This window comes from Pogona vitticeps, chromosome 1, assembly GCF_051106095.1.
Source record: "Pogona vitticeps strain Pit_001003342236 chromosome 1, PviZW2.1, whole genome shotgun sequence".
Classification (NCBI taxonomy): Eukaryota; Metazoa; Chordata; class Lepidosauria; order Squamata; family Agamidae; genus Pogona; species Pogona vitticeps.
Window position 1 is genome coordinate 97,550,272 of NC_135783.1, and position 19,713 is coordinate 97,569,984.

At 39.2% G+C, this 19,713-nt stretch overlaps 1 protein-coding gene across 1 annotated transcript in view; it reads left to right on the plus strand.

The window, feature by feature from the left end:
- Nucleotides 1–6: 6 nt before the first annotated feature.
- RTN4IP1 (reticulon 4 interacting protein 1) overlaps nt 7–19,713 on the plus strand; it is a 31,384-nt gene continuing 11,677 nt past the window's right edge. The window contains exons 1-8 of the mRNA XM_020813349.3: nt 7–429; nt 1,424–1,575; nt 2,727–2,795; nt 3,851–3,975; nt 5,938–5,986; nt 9,970–10,106; nt 11,463–11,646; nt 11,786–11,878. Of these exons, the coding sequence (XP_020669008.3) occupies nt 126–429; nt 1,424–1,575; nt 2,727–2,795; nt 3,851–3,975; nt 5,938–5,986; nt 9,970–10,106; nt 11,463–11,646; nt 11,786–11,878 (1,113 nt within the window). The 5' untranslated portion in view covers nt 7–125. The remainder of the gene's footprint in view (nt 430–1,423; nt 1,576–2,726; nt 2,796–3,850; nt 3,976–5,937; nt 5,987–9,969; nt 10,107–11,462; nt 11,647–11,785; nt 11,879–19,713) is intronic.

The following is a 19,713-nucleotide window of genomic DNA, read 5'->3' on the forward strand; positions in this document are numbered from 1 at the left end:
AAAAGTTCAGGACTGCGCGTTCCCATTTGAAACAAAGGCTGAGTTTCAGGTGTTTTCACCAATATTCGAAGACCGGGGTGTTAAAAGTGGTTTTGTATTCTTTTGTCTCCCTTTTATTTATAAGGATGTTTGTGAAAGGACACCCAGCGTGTAGGAAAGTGTTTAGAAAGCTGTTGGGTTGGCCTGGTTTTGGGGTGACCTGTTCTGGAACAGGGAAAAGTTCGTCTAGGTGGCAAATTCTTAGTCGAGGCATTCACACCTCCTGTCAAAGATGTACAATAATGCCGTCCTGGGTGATTGACAGTTATGGAAATAATGACGTCCTGCGATTCACAGATAATATGCCTTTTCCTGTAATCAACTACCCTAATGAAGTAATTCTTAAAGTCCATGCCGCAGGTTTAAATCCCTTTGATGTTAGCATGCGAAGTAAGTGCTTGTATACACTATCATTTAATTAAATGAGACCTATCGTATATGCTGGTTGAGAATATTAATATATGAAATGTGCATATAACTTTGAAATTATAAAATGAGCTATAAGTATTATGGGTGGTTCATATAACGTTCAGTGACAATGGTGGTCAATATGATTTTTTTTCTCATGCTCCCTACCATTCATCTTTAATGGACCTAATTGTTTTATATTGCATATTTTGGTTGTAATGCTTCTAACTCATCTCTTGTATTATTGTATTATTATTCTTTTCTTAGAAAAAGTAATGAAAATAGCTGATTAGACTAGTGCTATCTGACACCTTAAATGGCATGACTAAATTTTTTTGTAAATATTTAGATATATCGGGGTATGAATGAATGAATGAATGAATGAATGAATGAATGAATGAATAAATAAATAAATAAATAAATAAATAAATAAATAAATAAATAAATAAATAAATAAATAAAAAAGTGGAAAATTTGCAGTACATCAGTCCATGCTAAGTAATCTGGGTGTTTTATTTTTGTAAAGAGTTATTAGTTTCAAAAATGAAATGATGTGGTTGTGTACTTGTCTCTTATTGATGTTTTTCAAAACCAAAAGCAGGGATACACAAACACAGGGAAAAATACAGTTATAAAACTTGATTGTTTTTGTTAGTTTCTTTGCTGTGAGCTCCATTGGACAGCCTTTGGACCACTCTGGTGGCTTTGCAGGCCCCAAAACCAAAAACCCACACCCAACCCTTGATGTGAAAGTAAAACAATACATTGCACCAGCAAACTAAATGCCTTATTTCACTCACTCTCTGAACCATTAAGTTTCTGTTTGTCTCAGTTTTAATTTCTTGTTTAAAAAAGGAGAGTACTAGGGCCAGTTCTCTGCAGAATTATATGCATTGATATAAAAAGGGGAATGTTGGAGTGAATAAAGAGACCTATTTTCTGTGTTGTGCTTTTGATTTTCTTTATTATTTGGTAGGTGGCTATGGAGCGTCTGCTTTAAATATGAGGCGAGATCCAATACGCATCAAACCTACAGGCAGTGAATTCCCTCTAACACTTGGCCGAGATGTTTCTGGAGTTGTGATGGAATGTGGACTGAATGTGAAATATTTCAGCCCTGGAGATGAGGTAATGTTAGTAGGAAGGATCAGGTGTTATTTTGTATTAAGTCCCCAATCTTAGTAAAAAACAAAAAACAGAAAGTTGTTGTAGGTTTTCCAGGCTGTTTCTGGAGGTTTTTCTTCCTAACATTTCGCCAATCTCTGTGGCTGGCACTTTCAGAGGACAGGAGTTAGAACGCTTTCTGTATTCTGGGGTATGTGGGATATCAAAACACAGAGTTCTAACTCCTGTCTTCTGAAGATGCTGGCCATAGAGACTGGTGAAACGTTAGGAAGAAAAACCTTCAGAACATGGCCAAACAGCCCAGAAAACCTACAACAGCCATCGGATCCCAGCCGTGAAAGCCTTCAAGAATACAAAAACCAGAAAACCCACATACGTAAGTTCAGTTTGCTGTTGCTGCTTCTTAGCTGAGCACAGGGTATCAAGCTAGATGTTGTAGATATTACAGAAAAATCTCTGTCTCCTAATCTTGCTCCTTGCATTGTATTTAAGGATGTTTTTGTATAAATTGTTAGCTACTCTGAGCTCTGACAAAGAAGGGCAATGTATAAATCAAAGAGTAATAGCAGTAGTGGTGATGATTATGATGTAAGGACTTTTAGCAGAAATAGGAGGATCATCCGCTAAAGGAGGTACTGTATTAATGGGTCGTAGTGGCGCTGCAGGCTAAACCGCAGAAGCCTGTGCTGCAGGGTCAGAAGACCAACCAGTCGTAAGATCAAATCCACGCGAGGGAGTGAGCTCCCGTCGCTTGTCCCAGCTCCCGCCAACCTAGTGGTTCGAAAGCATGCAAATGCAAGTAGATAAATAGGGACCACCTCGGTGGGAAGGTAACAGCGTTCCGTGTCTAAGTCGCACTGGCCATGTGACCACGGAAGATTGTCTTCGGACAAAAAACGCTGGCTCTATGGCTTGGAAACGGGGATGAGCACAGCCCCATAGAGTCGAACACGACTGGACAAAAATTGTCAAGGGGAACCTTTACCTTTACTTTACAGTATGGGAAAAAGTAGATAGAAAAAGAAATGTGCAATGAATTTCTCCTTTTCTTAACTAAATGATCTTCTGGATCCTGTAAAATTGAATTCTTTGCCAAAATGCTACCTGCTGTGCTTGCATCGCTAAATATTTGAACTGTAATCTCTGCTTTTCAGGTATGGGCAGCAATTTCACCTTGGAAGCAAGGAACTTTAGCAGAATTTGTTGTAGCAAGTTCCAATGAGGTAATAACACAAAATGTTTGCTTTGAGATAACATGCACATGCATGCAAAAACTAAGAAAATATGAACTTTTGTACAATGTATATAACATTTTACAGCATTTTAGAGCAAAACTTTCTTTCCTTGACTGCTTTTTAACCTTGGAAGAGTGATGAAGGGAGGAAAGAACAAGGGATGACAGTCGAATGAGCACAGCCTTAATTTTCTCAGCCAGGTAAATAAAGCACTGCACTAGGACCTCAGGACTGGGAGTTAGAGGTACAGTAGAATAGAACTGACAAGTGTCATAGACTGAAGTATGTTTCTAGGCTTGATTGCCATACTTACAGTGTAGTGTTGTGCAGCAGTGTGAAGGAAAAAGGGCACAATTACTCCCTATTAATTCTAATTGTAGCAGGCCCCAAGGTGACAAGTAGGTTAATGTTACCTGCCATCAACTTGCTTCCTACTTCTGGCGCCCCTGTGATTTAGTAACTTCAAGAGGCTTTTGTCAGTCGCAGTTCTGCTTCACCTCTGCAGACTCAATGGTGGGACTTCCTTTGTTGGATCTACCCATCTCCTGTTTCCTATGTCCTCTTTTTCTGCTGCCTTCATATTTCTGTAGTATTGTTGTCTTTTCCACTGACTTTCTCTTGTGATGTGCCCGAAGTATGATACCCTTAGTTAATAACTTCTGCATCTAAAGAAAGTTTGAGCTTTAGTTGTTGTAATATCCACTTATTTGTTTTTCTAGTGGTCCGTGGTATCTGCAAAGCTCTGCTACAACACCATATTTCAAATAAATTATTCCCCCACCTTATCTGACTAATATTCAGTTTTTATGAATATTTATTCATATCTGTAAACAACATTGCATATGACTATTTTTTACGCATGTGTAAAACAATATTTACACCTGTGTAGGAAAAAGTATGCACAGTACAATCCTTTTCCCTAGCGTTTAAGCTTGTAGTCATGACAAACTTCAGGTGTTGAAATTAACATTTATCTTGCAGGGCAGGAGATGAGTCTTTTGCCTTTTTGAATATAAATGAATGTGTTCTTTCTTTCAATATAGGTATCCAGAAAGCCCAGGAATCTCAGTCACATTGAAGCTGCTTCTATGCCTTATGTTGGTCTGACAGCATGGTCTGCAGTGAAAGAGGTTGGGGGTCTAAATCAGAATAATTGTAGCAATAAAAGGTGAGTGACCCTCAGTGATGTAAAGAGATCAGGGGTGAGATTTTTTTAGAATGAGAGGTTCAAACTTTCTGTTTACTGTACTCAAGATAGGCAAGTTTCTCCATTATGTAGTAAACCTCTGTAGGTGCAGGTTTAGTAACATGGCATCTTGAGATGCACTGGATTTTGTTCATTGTAATTTTGGTGAAAGAATTGTAATAATAAAATCAGCTTGTTAAAATGTTAATATATCCTGCTCCATCAGGCTTAAGAAGATTATGCAGTGAAATAAAAAATTCATTGTTATAATTTTTGCAGTGTTTTTCCAAGTTGTTCATTGTTTACATTTCCATTAGCCATGTGCTGTCAATGTCTTCTGTACCAGGAACTACAGAACTTGAGTTCCTGTTTTTGCACTGAGTCTTACAGAAACAAACTGCAAAAGGCTAGTGTATCTCTTTAGAGTATGTGAGTTCTTTGTTCCTGACCTCTGTTTCTAGGCAGAGGAAGGCTGTGATGAATTCATGTCCTAAGGAATGCAAGTATATACTTTGGTTTTCAATACTATTAGCTGGCTGGTTATTTCAGTGGTTTTGGTATCTGGTTGGGGATTTGATTTCCCCACTGTGCCTCCTAGGATAAGAGTCAGGCTATGTAGTCTTGGGCAAGCTACACAATCCCAGGATGAGCCCAGAAGAAGGGATTGGAAACCATTTCTGACTATTCTCTACCTGGAAAAAACAGATTGTCATAAGTCAGAATTGACTTGATAGCTCATGAAGATTAGATACTACTGTCGTTAGCTAGCTTATATTTTATCCCCTGGCTTAGAGGTATTCTGTAAGATTTGCCTTTTACTGGGAATTCTGCAATGTTGCCCTTGCCTGTCTGTCTGGGTTAAGTCGCCTGCAGTTTATCTTTTCATTCCGATACATTGGTGCTTTGATAAAACTATTCAGAAACAAATCTGCACCATGAGGACTTCATCAGAATAAACTTTGATTGATTGCTGGTTTAAAAAAAAATATTTATTTTTTAAAACATTTCTACACCACGTAGAACTCCACCCAGGCAGCTAATAATTAAGGGAAAGCTTGCCTGAAAAAAACGTTATTTGCCTGCTTGTGGAAGGACAGCAAAGATGGGGCCAGCCTGGCTTCCTGTGGGAGGGAGTTCCAGAATCTCGAAGTAGCAACAGAGAATGCCCTCTCCTGTGTCCCCACCAAACACACCTGTGAGGATTTAATCTTATATGCCAGTGGTTCTTAACCTTGGGTTACACAAGTGTTTTTGGACTGCAACTCCCAGAAGCTGTGCTGGCTGAGGTTTCTGGGAGTTGCAGTTCAAAAACACCTGAGTCACCCAAGGTTAAGAACCACTGCTATATGCTATTGCCCAGTAAGTATCACAGTCATGTGACCATGAAACAGAAAGACCTTCACTGGTTTCCAGTTGCTTACCCACCCCAGTTCAAGGTGTTGGCTTTAACCTTTAAAGCCCTAAATGGCTTCGGGCCTGCCTATCAGAGGGGCTCCCTGTCTTGTGAGCTTGTCCAAATGTTAAGATCTGCAGGATAGGCCTTCTTAAGAATGCCAACAGTTGCAGAGGCCTGACTAACAGGCACATAGGAAGGGGTTTTCCCTACAGGGTTCTCAGTCTCTGGAACAAAATTTCAGTCAGTTTCCATTATCATTGTTTTTACAAAAACTGTTGGAGCACATCTGTTTAAACTGGTGTGTAATGTCTAATCTACTGTGATATTTTTGACTGTTTTTATACTTAATTAATTTCAATGTATTTCATGGTAGGGTTGGTTTTGTTTGATTTTAACTGGTTTTATGATTTGTTTTTTCTTACTTTTATCGTTTTATGAGTACTGTAAACCACGTTGAGCATTATGTTGTATGAAGGTAGGATACAAATGTTATCTATCATCATCACAATTGGCTCGTAACCAGGATTTTTGTTTTGTTTTGTTTATAGAGTATTGATCTTTGGTGCGGCAGGTGGAGTTGGTACCTTTGTAATACAGGTAAATTTGTGACTGGTGGTATTTCAGTTGATGATTTAGAGGCTCACTGGAATGAAATGAGCGACTTAAACTGCAAGTTTACACACTTCTACCTTGGATTAAGTCTGATTTAACTCAGAGGGCCTTCTAAGTATTCACATACAGGATTATTCCATATGAATATTGCAGTGTCTCTCATGTTCTTTGATTCTGGTGTGGATGCTTTGTTTTGTGGTTCCAATATATACCTGGCCACAACAGGGTTGAGTTTTAGGGTGCTGATCTTGCTTATGAAATGTCCTGAGTCTTTGATGTAGGAATTGGGCCTACAGGCAAATGGCTACTCCAAAAATGAAATCACAAGAGCCATCAAACCAAGAAAACAACACTGAACTGAAGAAGAAAAACAGTCACCCACAAATAAAGTATTTCTGCCATACATCAAAGGGGTCACGAACCGCATGGGGAAACTTTTGAAAAAACACAACCTACAAACAGTATTCAAGCCCACCACAAAATTACAACAAATGTTACGGTCAGCAAAAGACAAAAGGGACCCCCTCACCACTGCAGGAGTATACCGGATACCTTGCAGTTGTGGCCAGATATCTATTGGAACCACAAAACGCAGCATCCACACCAGAATCAAAGAACATGAGAGACCCTGCAGACTAGAACAACCAGAAAAATCTGCAATAGCTGAACATGCCCTAAAACAAACTGGGCATGAAATCCTTTTTCAAAATACCGAAATACTGGACAACACCAGCAGTCATTACGTCAGACTGCACAGGGAAGCCATTGAAATCCACAAGCACCAGCAGAACTTCAACAAAAAAGAGGAAAGTTTGAAACTCAACAAACTTGGCTCCCAGCTCTCAAAAATGCAGCGTGCAAAAGTTCAGCGAACTCTACCCAGCCACAAGGACTGGGGATCACTACACATAAAAGACCAGCTAATGACACCCATCAATCACAGTGACAGACAATCTCCTTTTCATAACAGTACACCCACAACAAGACACACTAATCACCCATCTACAGAAAAGACAAAAGCCCATCTCACAGCCATAAATACTCCATTCCCAAGCCAACTACACCAGAGCACAGAGTGCTGTCCTCTGAAGATGCCGGCCACAGAGACTGGCGAAACGTTAGGGAGAACAAACCTCAGAACACGGCCAAAGAGTCCGAAAAACCCACAACAGCCATGATGCTCAAGATGTTGCAACAAAGACTTTTACCTTATATTCTTAGGAGTTTTTTTATTTTTTGCTGTTTGCTTATTTCTATTATTATGTTATTTTGATGTTCCTTTGTTAGCCGCCCAGAGTAGTAGCTCTGCTGGATTCAAAAAAGGAAGAGGCATCAAGTTCATATTGTAAATATCTACTTGCTATCTGACTGCACCAAAGAATTTCAGAAGATCAGTCTGCGCTTTATAGGCTACAGCAAAGCCTTTGACTGTGGATCATGAGAAGCTATGGGTTGTCCTGAAAGAAATGGGTGTGCCTTAGCACTTGGTAGTCCTGATGTGTTACTTGTATTGTGGACAAGAAGCTACTGTTAGAACAAAATATGGAGAGACAAAATGCTTTCCTATAGGCAAAAGTGTCAGATAAAGGTGTATTTTATCTCCCTGTCTGTTCAGTCTATATGCAGAACTTATATCAAAAGATGGATAAGATTCAGAGGAAAGAGGCATAAAAATTGGTGGAAGAAATATCAATAATTTAAGACATGCAGCTGACACCATCTTATTGGCAGAAATAGCAATGACTTGAAAGTGAAAGAAGAAAGGGCCAAAGCAAGACTACAGTTGAATATAAAAAGACAAAAAGCATGTCTACAGAAGAACTACACAACATTAGTGTGTAGAAGAAACTGAAACAGAGATTTTGTGTATTTCAGTTCAGTCTGTCCAAATGGAGACTGCAGCTAAGAAATCAGTAGAAGTGGAAGAGCAGCAATGAAGGAATTAGAAAATATAATCAAATGTTGAAATATCTCTCCAGAGACCAAGAACAAGACCATCCCCACTCTTTTATTCCCAATCACCATGTACGGATATGAAAGCTGGACAGTTAAGAAAGCTGACTGGAGGAAAAAATGATTCATTTGAAATATGATACTGGAGGAGAAATTTGTGGATATCCTGGAAAGAAAGATGAACCAGTGGGTCCTAGATCAAATCAAACCAGAACTACCCTGTTTCCCCTAAAATAAGATCTAACCTGAAAATAAGCCCTAGTATGATTTTTCAGGATGCTCGTAATATAAGTCCTACTCCAAAAATAAGCCCTAGTTAAGTGAAATCCCAGTGAAATCCACCACTGTGCAGCAACCAGAAGATGACATGACTGAATTTGAATAAATGTAGATGGTTGTACATGACAAAAATAAAACATCCTCTGAAAATAAGCCCTAATGCGTTTTTGGAGCAAAAAATTAATATAAGACCCTGTCTTATTTTGGGGGAAACAGGGTATCTCTGGAGGCAAAAATGATGAAGCTGAGATAGTTCTACTTTGGGCACATCATGAGAAGGCAGCATTCACTGGAAAAAAGCAATGCTGTGAAAACTTGAGGGCAGCAGGAAAATAGGCGGGGCAAATTATGGGATGGATTGACTCCTTAAAGGAAGCCACAAGCTTAGTTTTACAAGAGCTGAGCAGGGCTGTTGAGGACAGAACATTTTGGAGACCACTCATTCATATGGTTGCCATAAGTTGGAGGCGTAACAACAATTGCCACTTGCATATCATGATTGTCTGATTGTCATGCCTGTGATGCTGTAAGGAGTTGTGAGGCAGGAACTTCTCAGCTCAGTTCAGCTCATACATCAACTCCTGAGTCAAGTCACTGCAATAACACTGACCTGTTTTACTGGGTTGTTGTAAGAGTTGTTGGGAAATTGTGTGTATAGTTAGCAGAATGCTACATATGAATACTTCGTATGGGTTATTATGTTTACAGCCAGCAAATGTTAAAAGGAAATAGTAGAGGAATGATTGTGGTTTCTGAAAACAACAACTTACTGGAAAAAGATCTGTAACAGGCCATTTTGTTTTGCTGCTGATTTATTTTGATTATTTATGGATGAGAGGTTCTGTCTATTGTGTTTATATAGCTTTGGCAAGTAAGACATTATTTGATTGTTGTAGGTTTTTTGGGCTGTTTGGTCATGTTCTTGAGGTTTCTCTTCCTAACGTTTTGCTAGACTCTGGCCGGCATCTTCAGAGGTCAGGAGTTAGAACTCTGTCTGTGTTCTGGTGTAGTCTATGGGATAGTTGAGTATTTGTAGCTGTGGGATCCGTTTGTTGTCCTTTTCAAGAGATTGGGTGACTATGGTGATCAGCGTGTTTTTTGTTATGGGTGTATTGTTGTCATAAGGGGGGAAGATGATCTGTCACTGTGACTGATGGGTGGGTGTCGTTAGCTAGTCTTTTGTGTGCAGCAATCACTGATCCTTGTGGCTGGGTAGAGTTCATTAACCTTTTTGCAGCCTGCAAATACACCATAATCACCCCTGGTGCCAGACTCTCGTTATCGTCATCTGTGCGGGGGTATTCATACTGTATTTGTATATAAATATAAATACCCCTAGCTCTACTTGCTTTACCTAGGTTATCATGGGTGATTTATTTATTTATTTAAAATTTTCTGCCTTTCTCCTTAAAAATGTCCAAGGCAGCTAGGACTTCCTTGCTCAGATGGGCTAGCAGGGAGAAAGTGTATGTTATTGATTTTGGGCCTCTTGAAGAAAACACACAATGAGCTACAGTTTGAACTAGGTGCAGAACTAAATGGATGGTTGTTCTGATTTAGAAAAAACACTCTTCATATTTTGACCCCAAATTGCTACAAACAGTGGTATGATTTTTTTTTCATCTCAAAAGACTCTCTTTGATGACCGTTGGAAGGGAGGTGCTTTGTGGGATTTGTAGGCAAAATGTCTGAGCAGCTGCTCTTTGCTTGACTGTTTCTGTCCTGATCTTTTTCAGTTACTGAAGGCTTGGGGTGCTCACGTGACTGCAGTCTGTTCTCAGGATGCCAGTGAACTGGTGAAACGTCTTGGAGCTGATGATGTGATTGATTACAAGTCTGGAAGTATGAAAGCACAGCTCAAAAGATTACCACAGTATGTATCAATGTAGTTAAATTATGCCAGCAGCATGTGATAGAACTTTTCAGACCCAAGACAGCCAGTTAATTTTGGGCTGGTTTGGACAGGTTGCCTGTATCTGATTGTTGTATTGGAAAGCTGGGATTTTAATTAACTGCTCTGTAGAACAGAACAATTCTGGGTTGAAGATAAAGCATTTGCACATGTAGACTGCAGTCAGAGACACAGTTGCTAACTACTGTGTTTCCCTGAAAATAAGACAGGGTCATATTAATTTTTTCTCTAAAAACTGCATTAGAGCTTATTTTCAGGGGATGTTTTATTTTACAGTCATGTCATCTTCTGGTTGCTGAACAATGCTGCACAATGATGGAGGATGGGGTTTCACTTAACGGGGGCTTATTTTGGGGGTAGGGCTTATATTATGAGCATCCTGAAAATTCATACTAGGGCTTATTTTCAGGTTAGGTCTCAGGGTATAGAGAATCCCTTTTAAATCTCTGCACTGAACAATTATTACACAAAAAAGTCTTGCTTTGAAGCTGGAACCCAGAACCTTCACAATTTACTGCTACTACTACAGAGCTGGAAGAGACTCTGTGGATCATGGAGCCCAGCCCTTGTCAAAAAGGTATAGCAGGGTATCAAACTCCCAACCTCCGGCTCCACAGCCAGATGCCAAAACGACTGAGCTATCCAGCAGTTCATTTTTGAAAAAATGTTTCTGAAAAATCAGCCTGTTGTGTAAAAAGGGCTTTCTTACAAGGGTCTTACACGCTCCCTCAGAATTTTCCTACTGTTGGGAGATTTTGCATATCTAGTTGCTTATCTGGGGAAATTCAAATAAATTAACAATAAACAAAGCATATTTTGTTAAATAGCATTTATATCCTGACTTTCCTTCACTGAGGCCAAGGTGGCCCACTCAATCCTCACAATAGCCCTGTGAGGTAGGTCAGGCTGAAAGATAGTGACTCGTTCGAAATCCCCCACTGTGTTTCATGGTTGTGGTGAACAGATTTGAGCCAGTTCTCCTGAGACTTATTTCAACACTCTAAGCACTACATCACACTGATCTTCCAGAGGATTTGCTCTTCTTAGTGTTAGTTATCCTCAACAGTGTAGATTTTGTTCCCTTTACTAGACAGAATATTTCATCTGATCAGCTTGTCACTATAGTTCAGTAGCTCACCCCATTCGCGTTGATAGGACTGTAGTTTGCTCATACTGACAGGAGATCAATTCTAGTACTGCTGCCCTTTGTATCTATATTTTGTTTTAAAATTTGTTTTCAGATTTAAAAATTAATTTTGGAGCCTTTTGTGATTGCATTTCCTTAGCCATATATTCACTGTTTATTTTTCCATCCAGGTTTGATTTTATCCTAGACAGCGTTGGTGGATCCACTGAACAATGGGCTCCCAGTCTCCTCAAGAAGTGGTCGGGGGCCAAATATGTAACTTTGGTGACTCCCTTCTTAGTGAATGTAGACAGGCTTGGTGTAGCAGATGGCATGCTTCGGAGTGGATTGACCATTGGTGCAAAAACAATAAAGGTATGGTAAGAAAACCATTTTCCCCATTTCTGTCATTGACATATGTAGACAGCCACTGTCTATTCTTGTGGGACATTAGTCCTTCTCACCCACTTTTCATGGCTGACTTTGCTATGTTTGTATCTGATTTTTATTCCAGCATCTTTGTACAGGAATCCATTACCATTGGGCTCTATTCAGTTCAAGTGGTCCTTCGCTGGATGATATAACTGAACTTGTTGATGCAGGAAAGGTATGACCAAATTGATAATCCACTTAGTTACTGAATATGCTGAAAACATGTGTGGCTTTGATTCAAATACATCTGTCTCAGTTATTAAATATAATATTACTTCAGGAGCACAGAAATTGGCTATTGATTCAGAACATTAAGAATTTCTAGTAAGAGTTTCTAGTGTTATTTTCTCAGACACCATGAGCTTAGATAGAAAAATGTAGCTGGATGTTTGTGATCCTCTATAGCCTGTTGGAAGTTAATGCTTTCATGTCTGTGAATACTTATGACAAAATAAAGTGAAATTTCTCCCTTTTGCCATATTGTTTGGGGAAGGAGAATGAACTTTTTTTAACTGTCAAAATAAATCACTTACTATTCAACTTCTCTTAATCTGTCAGAATATTCAGTTAGCCTAATAATCAGAACAATGAATGATATTAAAAATAATAATTTTAAGGCTTGTATAATATTTCACGTGTTCAGAACTATGATATGTATCACCTAGCAGCAATCCTTATTGCATTCCTGTAATGTGAGCCAATATTATTTTTGCGCATATTTCAGTTAGGGATACTGAAGTTAAGAGTGAGTATCTTTCCCAAGGATGCTTAGTGAGATCATAGGAGATGGGACTTACTGATAAGTAGATCGCACTACTGCACCATTGTAGTGCATCATTTATATTGACAGCTTTAGTGTGTTTTTTTCTGCATGTACAGAGTAAAGCTAAGGTTCTTCTCATGTGGCTTACTCTGTCTGACAGGCTTTTTCTCCTGCGCAAAGGAGAAAAAAACAACACATTAGTACTCTTAGTTGTAAGCAAAAGACCCACAAGGCTTTAATGACCTCTTTCAGACTACATAACAAACTGCCCATGATCCATAATAAACTTCAAAGCACTCTGGCATAGCCATTTAACAGAAAGAGAGCTATTTATTTCTCCTCAATAGGAATGATTCATTTCTCCTTGCCATTGTTTTGTGCTTCGGAAGAGTTTGAGGCTGCCTCTGCATAGGCAATAAAGGAAGGGTGTGACTTTAAGCCACCTGTTTAATACCATGAACAGGTGAACGCTAATAGTGTTGAAAACATAGTTTTGTGTGTTTGTGGAAGCCCTGACATTTCTTTTGTCAGAAGATTAGCAAAAGAGAGTATAAATGTTTGCTTTCTCTTCAGTTCTCTCTCTTCACAGAGAGCAAGCCTTAATATCAACGGATTTTATGCTTCTCTAATTTGCTTAGATCACTGATGAGTGATGCACAACCCAGAACTGTCCCTTTTAAAGTTGATTACATGTACCCTGGTTTCCAGAAAATAAGACCTAACCTGAAAATAAGCCCTAGTATGATTTTTCAGGATGCTCATAAGCGCTACCTAAAAAATAAGCCCTGTTAAGTGAAGCCTCGCCCTCCACCATTGTGCAACAACCAGAAGAAGGTGACATGACTGTATTTGAATAAATGTAGATGGTTGTACAGTGGTGCCTCTCATAGCGATCGCTCCATTTAGTGATGCAATCGCTTTGCAACACATTTTTTGCAATCGCAAAAGTGATTGCTTTGCGATATTCCCTATGGGGGAATTTCGCTTTGCGATGATTGGTTCCCTGCTTCAGGGCAGGGAGCATCGCAAAGCGATGATTTTAAAACAGCTGATCGGCGGTTTCAAAATGTTGGCTGAGTAAACGAAATGGCCGCCCGCTGTTTTCTGGGACAGATTCCTCGCTTAAGAGGCACCGGAAATGGCCACGTTATGGAGGATCTTCGCTGAACGGTGAGTTTCCAGCCCATAGGAACGCATTGAAGGGTTTTCAGTGCGTTTCTATGGGCTTTTTAATTCCGCATTGCGACGTTTTCGTTCTGCAGCGATTTTTGCGGAACGAATTAACGTCGCAATGCGAGGCACCACTGTACATGGGAAAAATAAAACATCCCCTGAAAATAAGCCCTAATGCATTTTTCAGAGCAAAAATTAATATAAGATCCTGTCTTATTTTGGGGGGAACATGGTATATGGTTGTTCTCTTTTCTCTGGTAAAGTTAAACATCAGATTAAATAGGGCAAGACAAAGCTTTTTATTCTGAATTCTGTTAATAAAGACTCAAGGCATATTAAAGGCTTAGATGTTATGTATGGCATCAGCTTTTGTGGATTACATTTTACCTCATCAGATGTGAGTTCACAAAGTTTGTGCCAAACAGTTGTTAAAGTGCCACAAGACTCTTCAGCTACCTCTTGGGTAGAATACCAACAATTGTTTGAGACAGTTTTCAGAGGCCCTGTCATATGTCCCATCTCTAGAAGAGGCTTATTTTGTGGGATTGTGAAACAGGGACTTTTTTGTGTTTGTTCCCTTGTTTTAAAAATGGCTGGCATCATCCCTGATAGTGTTAATGGGACCAATGAAACATTATTCAGCCACCTCGTTTTTAAGATACAATTTAAGGCTTTAAATTTGATCCTAGTGATTTTTAAGGTTTCAGTTTTAATTTTGGCAATTTGATTTTGCTATTATGTGAGCCTTTTGAGGGGCTTTTGTTAGGGATGAAAAGTGGTACAAAATAATCTAAAATACGATTGTTGCAAACTATGTCAGTACAGTACAAGACTAATGCTGAGCTTCAGAGTGTTCTGCCCATCAGATTCCCACAGTTTATGAATTAAGAAAGTACAGTTTCATTCTCTGATGTTCCCAGACATTTGTTTCTCCCCTCTTCAGAATACCTATTGGTCAGGGCAGATTGTTTTGGGACAGAAGTGGGAATCATGTGGCTCATGGGCTGCCCCTCAACTGTGCTGCCAGATTTTAATGGCAAACCCTGCCACAAGTTGGAAACTTTCCTTCATTTCGAGTAAACATTTTGCTTGCATTAAATGCATAGTAACGGTTTATTGACAAAACTCAGTGGCAGATTGGTAAAATTTATTTGAAGCAAGCAAATGCTTTCTTTAAAGAGTGAAAAAAAATCACACATATGCATTGCTCTCCAGTTTTGATTGTGAGGGTGTGAGCCCACTATGGATTCTTGAGATTAAGTTCTCCCTTAGACCTGCTGACGTTACCCATCCAACTTTAAGGTAATGAGAACAGAGGTTAAGCCAGTTACTCTTCAGTGTGAACCATCCCTTTCTTTTGATCTCCACTGGGAGCAATGGCTCTTTCTTTATGTAACTGGAGCATTCCATGGTGTATATTCTTATGAATGTTCAGAAAAGATCAGGAAAAGGCCACGTGGCCCCCAAAACTATACCAATGCAGGAACAGGTGGTCCTTTTATTGGACCACGAAAATAATAATAATAATAAAAACTGCACAGCCATGATAATTCATATTCCTCGGCACCAAGTTCTTATGGGTAGTTCCAAAATTGTATGCTTTTGTTAAAGTCTCAAAGTCTCATGACCGTTGATGGGGCAAGGCTTAGCTTCTTAGATGGAGATAGTTGCCATCTGCAAGAGGCCTTTGGGGAGAGAGTGTGGTTTCAAAATCCTCCTAAACCAGTAGTTTGGAATTTATCACCCAACTTGTTAAACAAAGAGCTACCAAGCACTCTGACACCCCCACCCGTGTTTCCCCCTTCTGCCTTCTTTTTGAAACTCAACAAAATCATCATTGAAAGCTTGCTGTATGTTTTTGTTTTTTAGCAGTCCAACAAAGGGATCACCTGTTCCTTCATTTGTATTCATACTAATGTAACACTTGTTACAGTAGAAGTTGTTGTTTGCATAATTATTTTATAAACCACCCAGAGAGTGTTCTAGCACTGTGGGGTGATATGCGAGTCGAAATAACAACAAGAGATGGTTTCGCTTTTGCAAGGCAAACCGATGCATGCTTTCTGCAGTAGTCAGCTTGTCCAGCTTTGTTTTGAAAGGGAATCTGGTGCTGACTTCAGGGATCTGTTGCTGCAGTTTGAGTCTCAAGGGAGTGATAAAAAATGAAGCAAATAAAGTGAGACAGGAAGTGGTGCCCATTATGCCAAAATAACATAAAATGTCATAAAATTCATGATTCATATTGAACAGGGGAGGCATAACAATGACAATATGCATGTGGTATTAGTTCTCATTGTTGATTTTATCTGAGGCTTCACAACACTGATTGAATAAAACTAACAAGACAAATGATGAACAGTAGAGAAGGGGGTATTTTTATACGAATATCCCCCCACAGATGCAGATAACGAGGGTTATCACTGCTGCCGCGAGCTCCACGGAGCCTTCCTATTGCTCTGTTGCTCGTGATAGATTAGCCAGTCCTGTCAGAAGACGGGATGATGAGCCTCTCTGCCAGGTCGCAGAGTGACTAATCCATTGTGAGCAATGGAGATATAGGAAGGCTCCGTGGAGTTTGTGGCAGCAGCAAAATCATGAGTGGACAATCTGACCCCAGGGGCCCGGACCCTCGTTGTCTGCACTGGGGGGGGCTATTTGTATACAAATATCCCCATCTCTAATGAACAGTTTGGTAAATCTCAGGGTGTGACTACATTGGAAAGCTGAATTGGAATATTTCAGCTTTGCTGCAATGTGATTCGTAGCCTGAAATCACAGTCAGTGCTCACAGAGGGGCTGCAGATTGATTTGGGAGTTCACTGTTCATAATTGTTTCAATATGAGAAGCATATCAGCCCACAGCCCCCTCTTCTTTCCTTCCTTCCTTACTCTGGCCTTGCCTCTTCCTGCCCTTTTTTCCTCTGGTCCTGCCTCTGCAATCCTTTTATGGTTTTGTGTGAGAAAACTAGAGCTAGGAAATTGAGGGGAGGCAGTGATGATCCTGCTACTGACCTATTGTGTGAATTATGGAGGCTGAGGAATCACAATGTTTTATGTGTGTGCTTATTTCAGATAATGTTAGAAAATGTCCCACGAGGAAAAACAGTTGGGACTTTGAAATGCATGCATACGTGCACACATGCACATCCACACACCCCACATGTTTGGGAGAATTAAAGTGAATATTCTGAATGTTTCGTGGTGGTGGTGGTGGTGATAATGATGATGATGTGGAATAGAATATATCAGTAGAAGATCAATTTATGGAACAAACCAGAAATTATTAGTTGCCAGAATGGCAGACATCACTGAGGGAAAAAATAGTGTACCATATTAGCCAAAATACAGAAAGATAAAGGCTCCCCATTTTGAGCGAAGTATAAAATAAACCACTGAAAGATCTACTGACAGATGCAAATGTAGTAATCAGAACAATCCCAACCAGTATGTTAAAGGAAATAAACCAGCTCGTGTATAGCGTAACTACCATAATAACCATGGAACTTGGTTACAAGCTTCAAAATTCCTGCCACTCCAAAATAAAAAATTTGGCTAGGAAAAAACAAAAACAAATTATGTGCAGATATTGGTAACTAAAAGCACCTGACAGGGTTAAAAATTAAAAAATGAAAAAGTAAAAGCTATGCAAAAGATATGACCTAGAAAGGAAAACAGTTGTTGAAACTACTGAAGAATTAAAACAACAGGCTAACAGCCAAAGCAAAGAAATTGAAAGATATGACAGATGCTTGAAACAATATAGGGAAAACATGCAATTTTGAAATAACCAACTATTCTATAAATCACTAGGAGAAAATGCAGAGCAAAAGAAATTAGGCCCATGTAAACATGTTCTAAAATTTAAGAAATATATTTGGGAAAGCTCAACGAGACATAGCAAAAATGCCTCTTGGATTAAAGACATTTGTAAAGAAACTCAAGGAAAACAGACTGATAATATTGCAATAACAACTGAAATGACTAAGAGGCAAGTAAAGGCTGTGGAATACTGGAGTGCGCCTGGATCAGATGAGCTGCACAAATTTTGGTTAAATCATTTGGTTAAATCCATCAACACACAGCAGTGCAATTAAATCACTTACTTCAAAACTCTACAACTGAAGATAGGATGACAACAGGCTACACATTTCTGATGATAAAAGATTGTCGAAAGGGCAGTGAACTCAGTAATTATCAACCAATTACATGCCTTCCAACAATGTTCAAGTTTCTCACAGGAGCGCTTGCAAGATCAATATATAATTACTTACTCCCGATACCTAGCTGAACAGAAAGGGAACTTTAAAAAGTCAAGAGCATGAAAGACCAGTTGCTTATTGATAAAATGATATTAAAGAATGCAAAAAGACAAAAACCTAATCTTAATATGGCCTGGATAGACTATAAAAAGGCACTTGACTCATTGCCTCACAGCTGGATTAACACCTGCTTAAAATTTTTGGGGATTAGTAAAAATATTCAGAACATGGAAAAATGGAAAACTGTCTTAATGGCCTATGGTGAAGAAAATGCAGAAGTTAGCATCAAAAGAGGAATACTTCAAAAGGATTCTTTGTCATCACTACTGTTTAACATCTCACTAATCCCCATGTAATTTTAAATAAAATTATATGCAAAAAGTTACACTGAGATAGAATCACTGCTAAACACAGTGCAAATATTTAACCAAGATATTCAAATGAAATTTGGAATTAACAAAAGTGCAGCTCTGTCTACACAACATGGCAAGATCCAAAAAATAGATGGAAAAGAGTTTTTATAAATGGCAATATTATAAAATGATAAGGATTATAAATACCTTGGAATACTAGAAGCATATAACATTCTGCACACAAAAGTTAAAGTGACAGAAAGGGAATAGAGTGGTGCCTCGCATAATGAGTGCACCGTTTAACGACGAATCCGCATAGCGATCTATTTTTTTAGATCGCTAATGCGATCGCATTGCGATGTTTTAATGGGCAAAATATCGCATTGCAATGATCTGTTTTTTAAACAGCTGATTGGTGGTTCCAAAATGGCCGCCGGGTGCCCAAAATGGCTGCCACAACCATTTTCGTGCGGTTTCCTCGTTTACCGAGGGAGTGAAAATGGCGGCGCTATGGAGGATCTTCGCTGAACGGTGAGTTTGGGCTCCATAGGGTTTTTCTGTTCCGTTTAGCGATGTTTCCACATAGCGACGATTAATCCGGAACGGATTAAACGTCGCTATGCGGGGCACCACTGTACATCAAAAGACTGCAAAAAATTTTAAATTTAGAATTGAATGGTGGAAGTACAATCAAAGCCATAAACACATGGACAGTTTCAGTAATCAGATACCCAGCTGGAATGAAAAAAGATGAAACTTTGTCACACCTCATATGTGATTGGGTCCAAAATGAATTAGAAGAATTGGATTGAAAAACATGGAAACTAATGAACATGCATCACACACTATATCCAAAAAGTGATGTAGATAGATTATATTTACCATGAAAAATTGGATGGATTACTGCAAATACAGGAGGTAGTAGAGGAGGAAAAAAGAAGCCTTAATATTTTATTATTACAATTGAGATGAATTACTGAAAGCAGTGAAAACTGAGAATATTTTGAAAACAACAGAAATGAAGGCTCAATATAAGAAACAACTACAGTGGTACCCCGCATTACGATGACCCCGCATGACGACGAAATCGTTTGACAACGACTTTTTTGTGATTGCTATAGTGATAGCAAAACGATGGTTCCTATGGGGTTTTTTTGCTTAACGATGATTAGGTCCCTGCTTCGGGAAACGTTTTTTTGCTGGACGATGGTTTTCCCAGCTGATCGTCGGGTTTCTGAAATGGCTTCCCGCTGTTTTCCGACCCTTGTTTCGGAAGACAGGCATTAAAAACTGCTGATCAGCACTCACAAAATGGCTGCCCTATGGAGGATCTTTGCTGGATGAGCAGGTATTTTCCCCATTGGAACGCATTAACTGGTTTTCAATGCATTCCAATGGGGATTTTATTTTCACATGACGACGATTTCGCTGTACAGCGATTTTGACAGTACGGATTATCGTC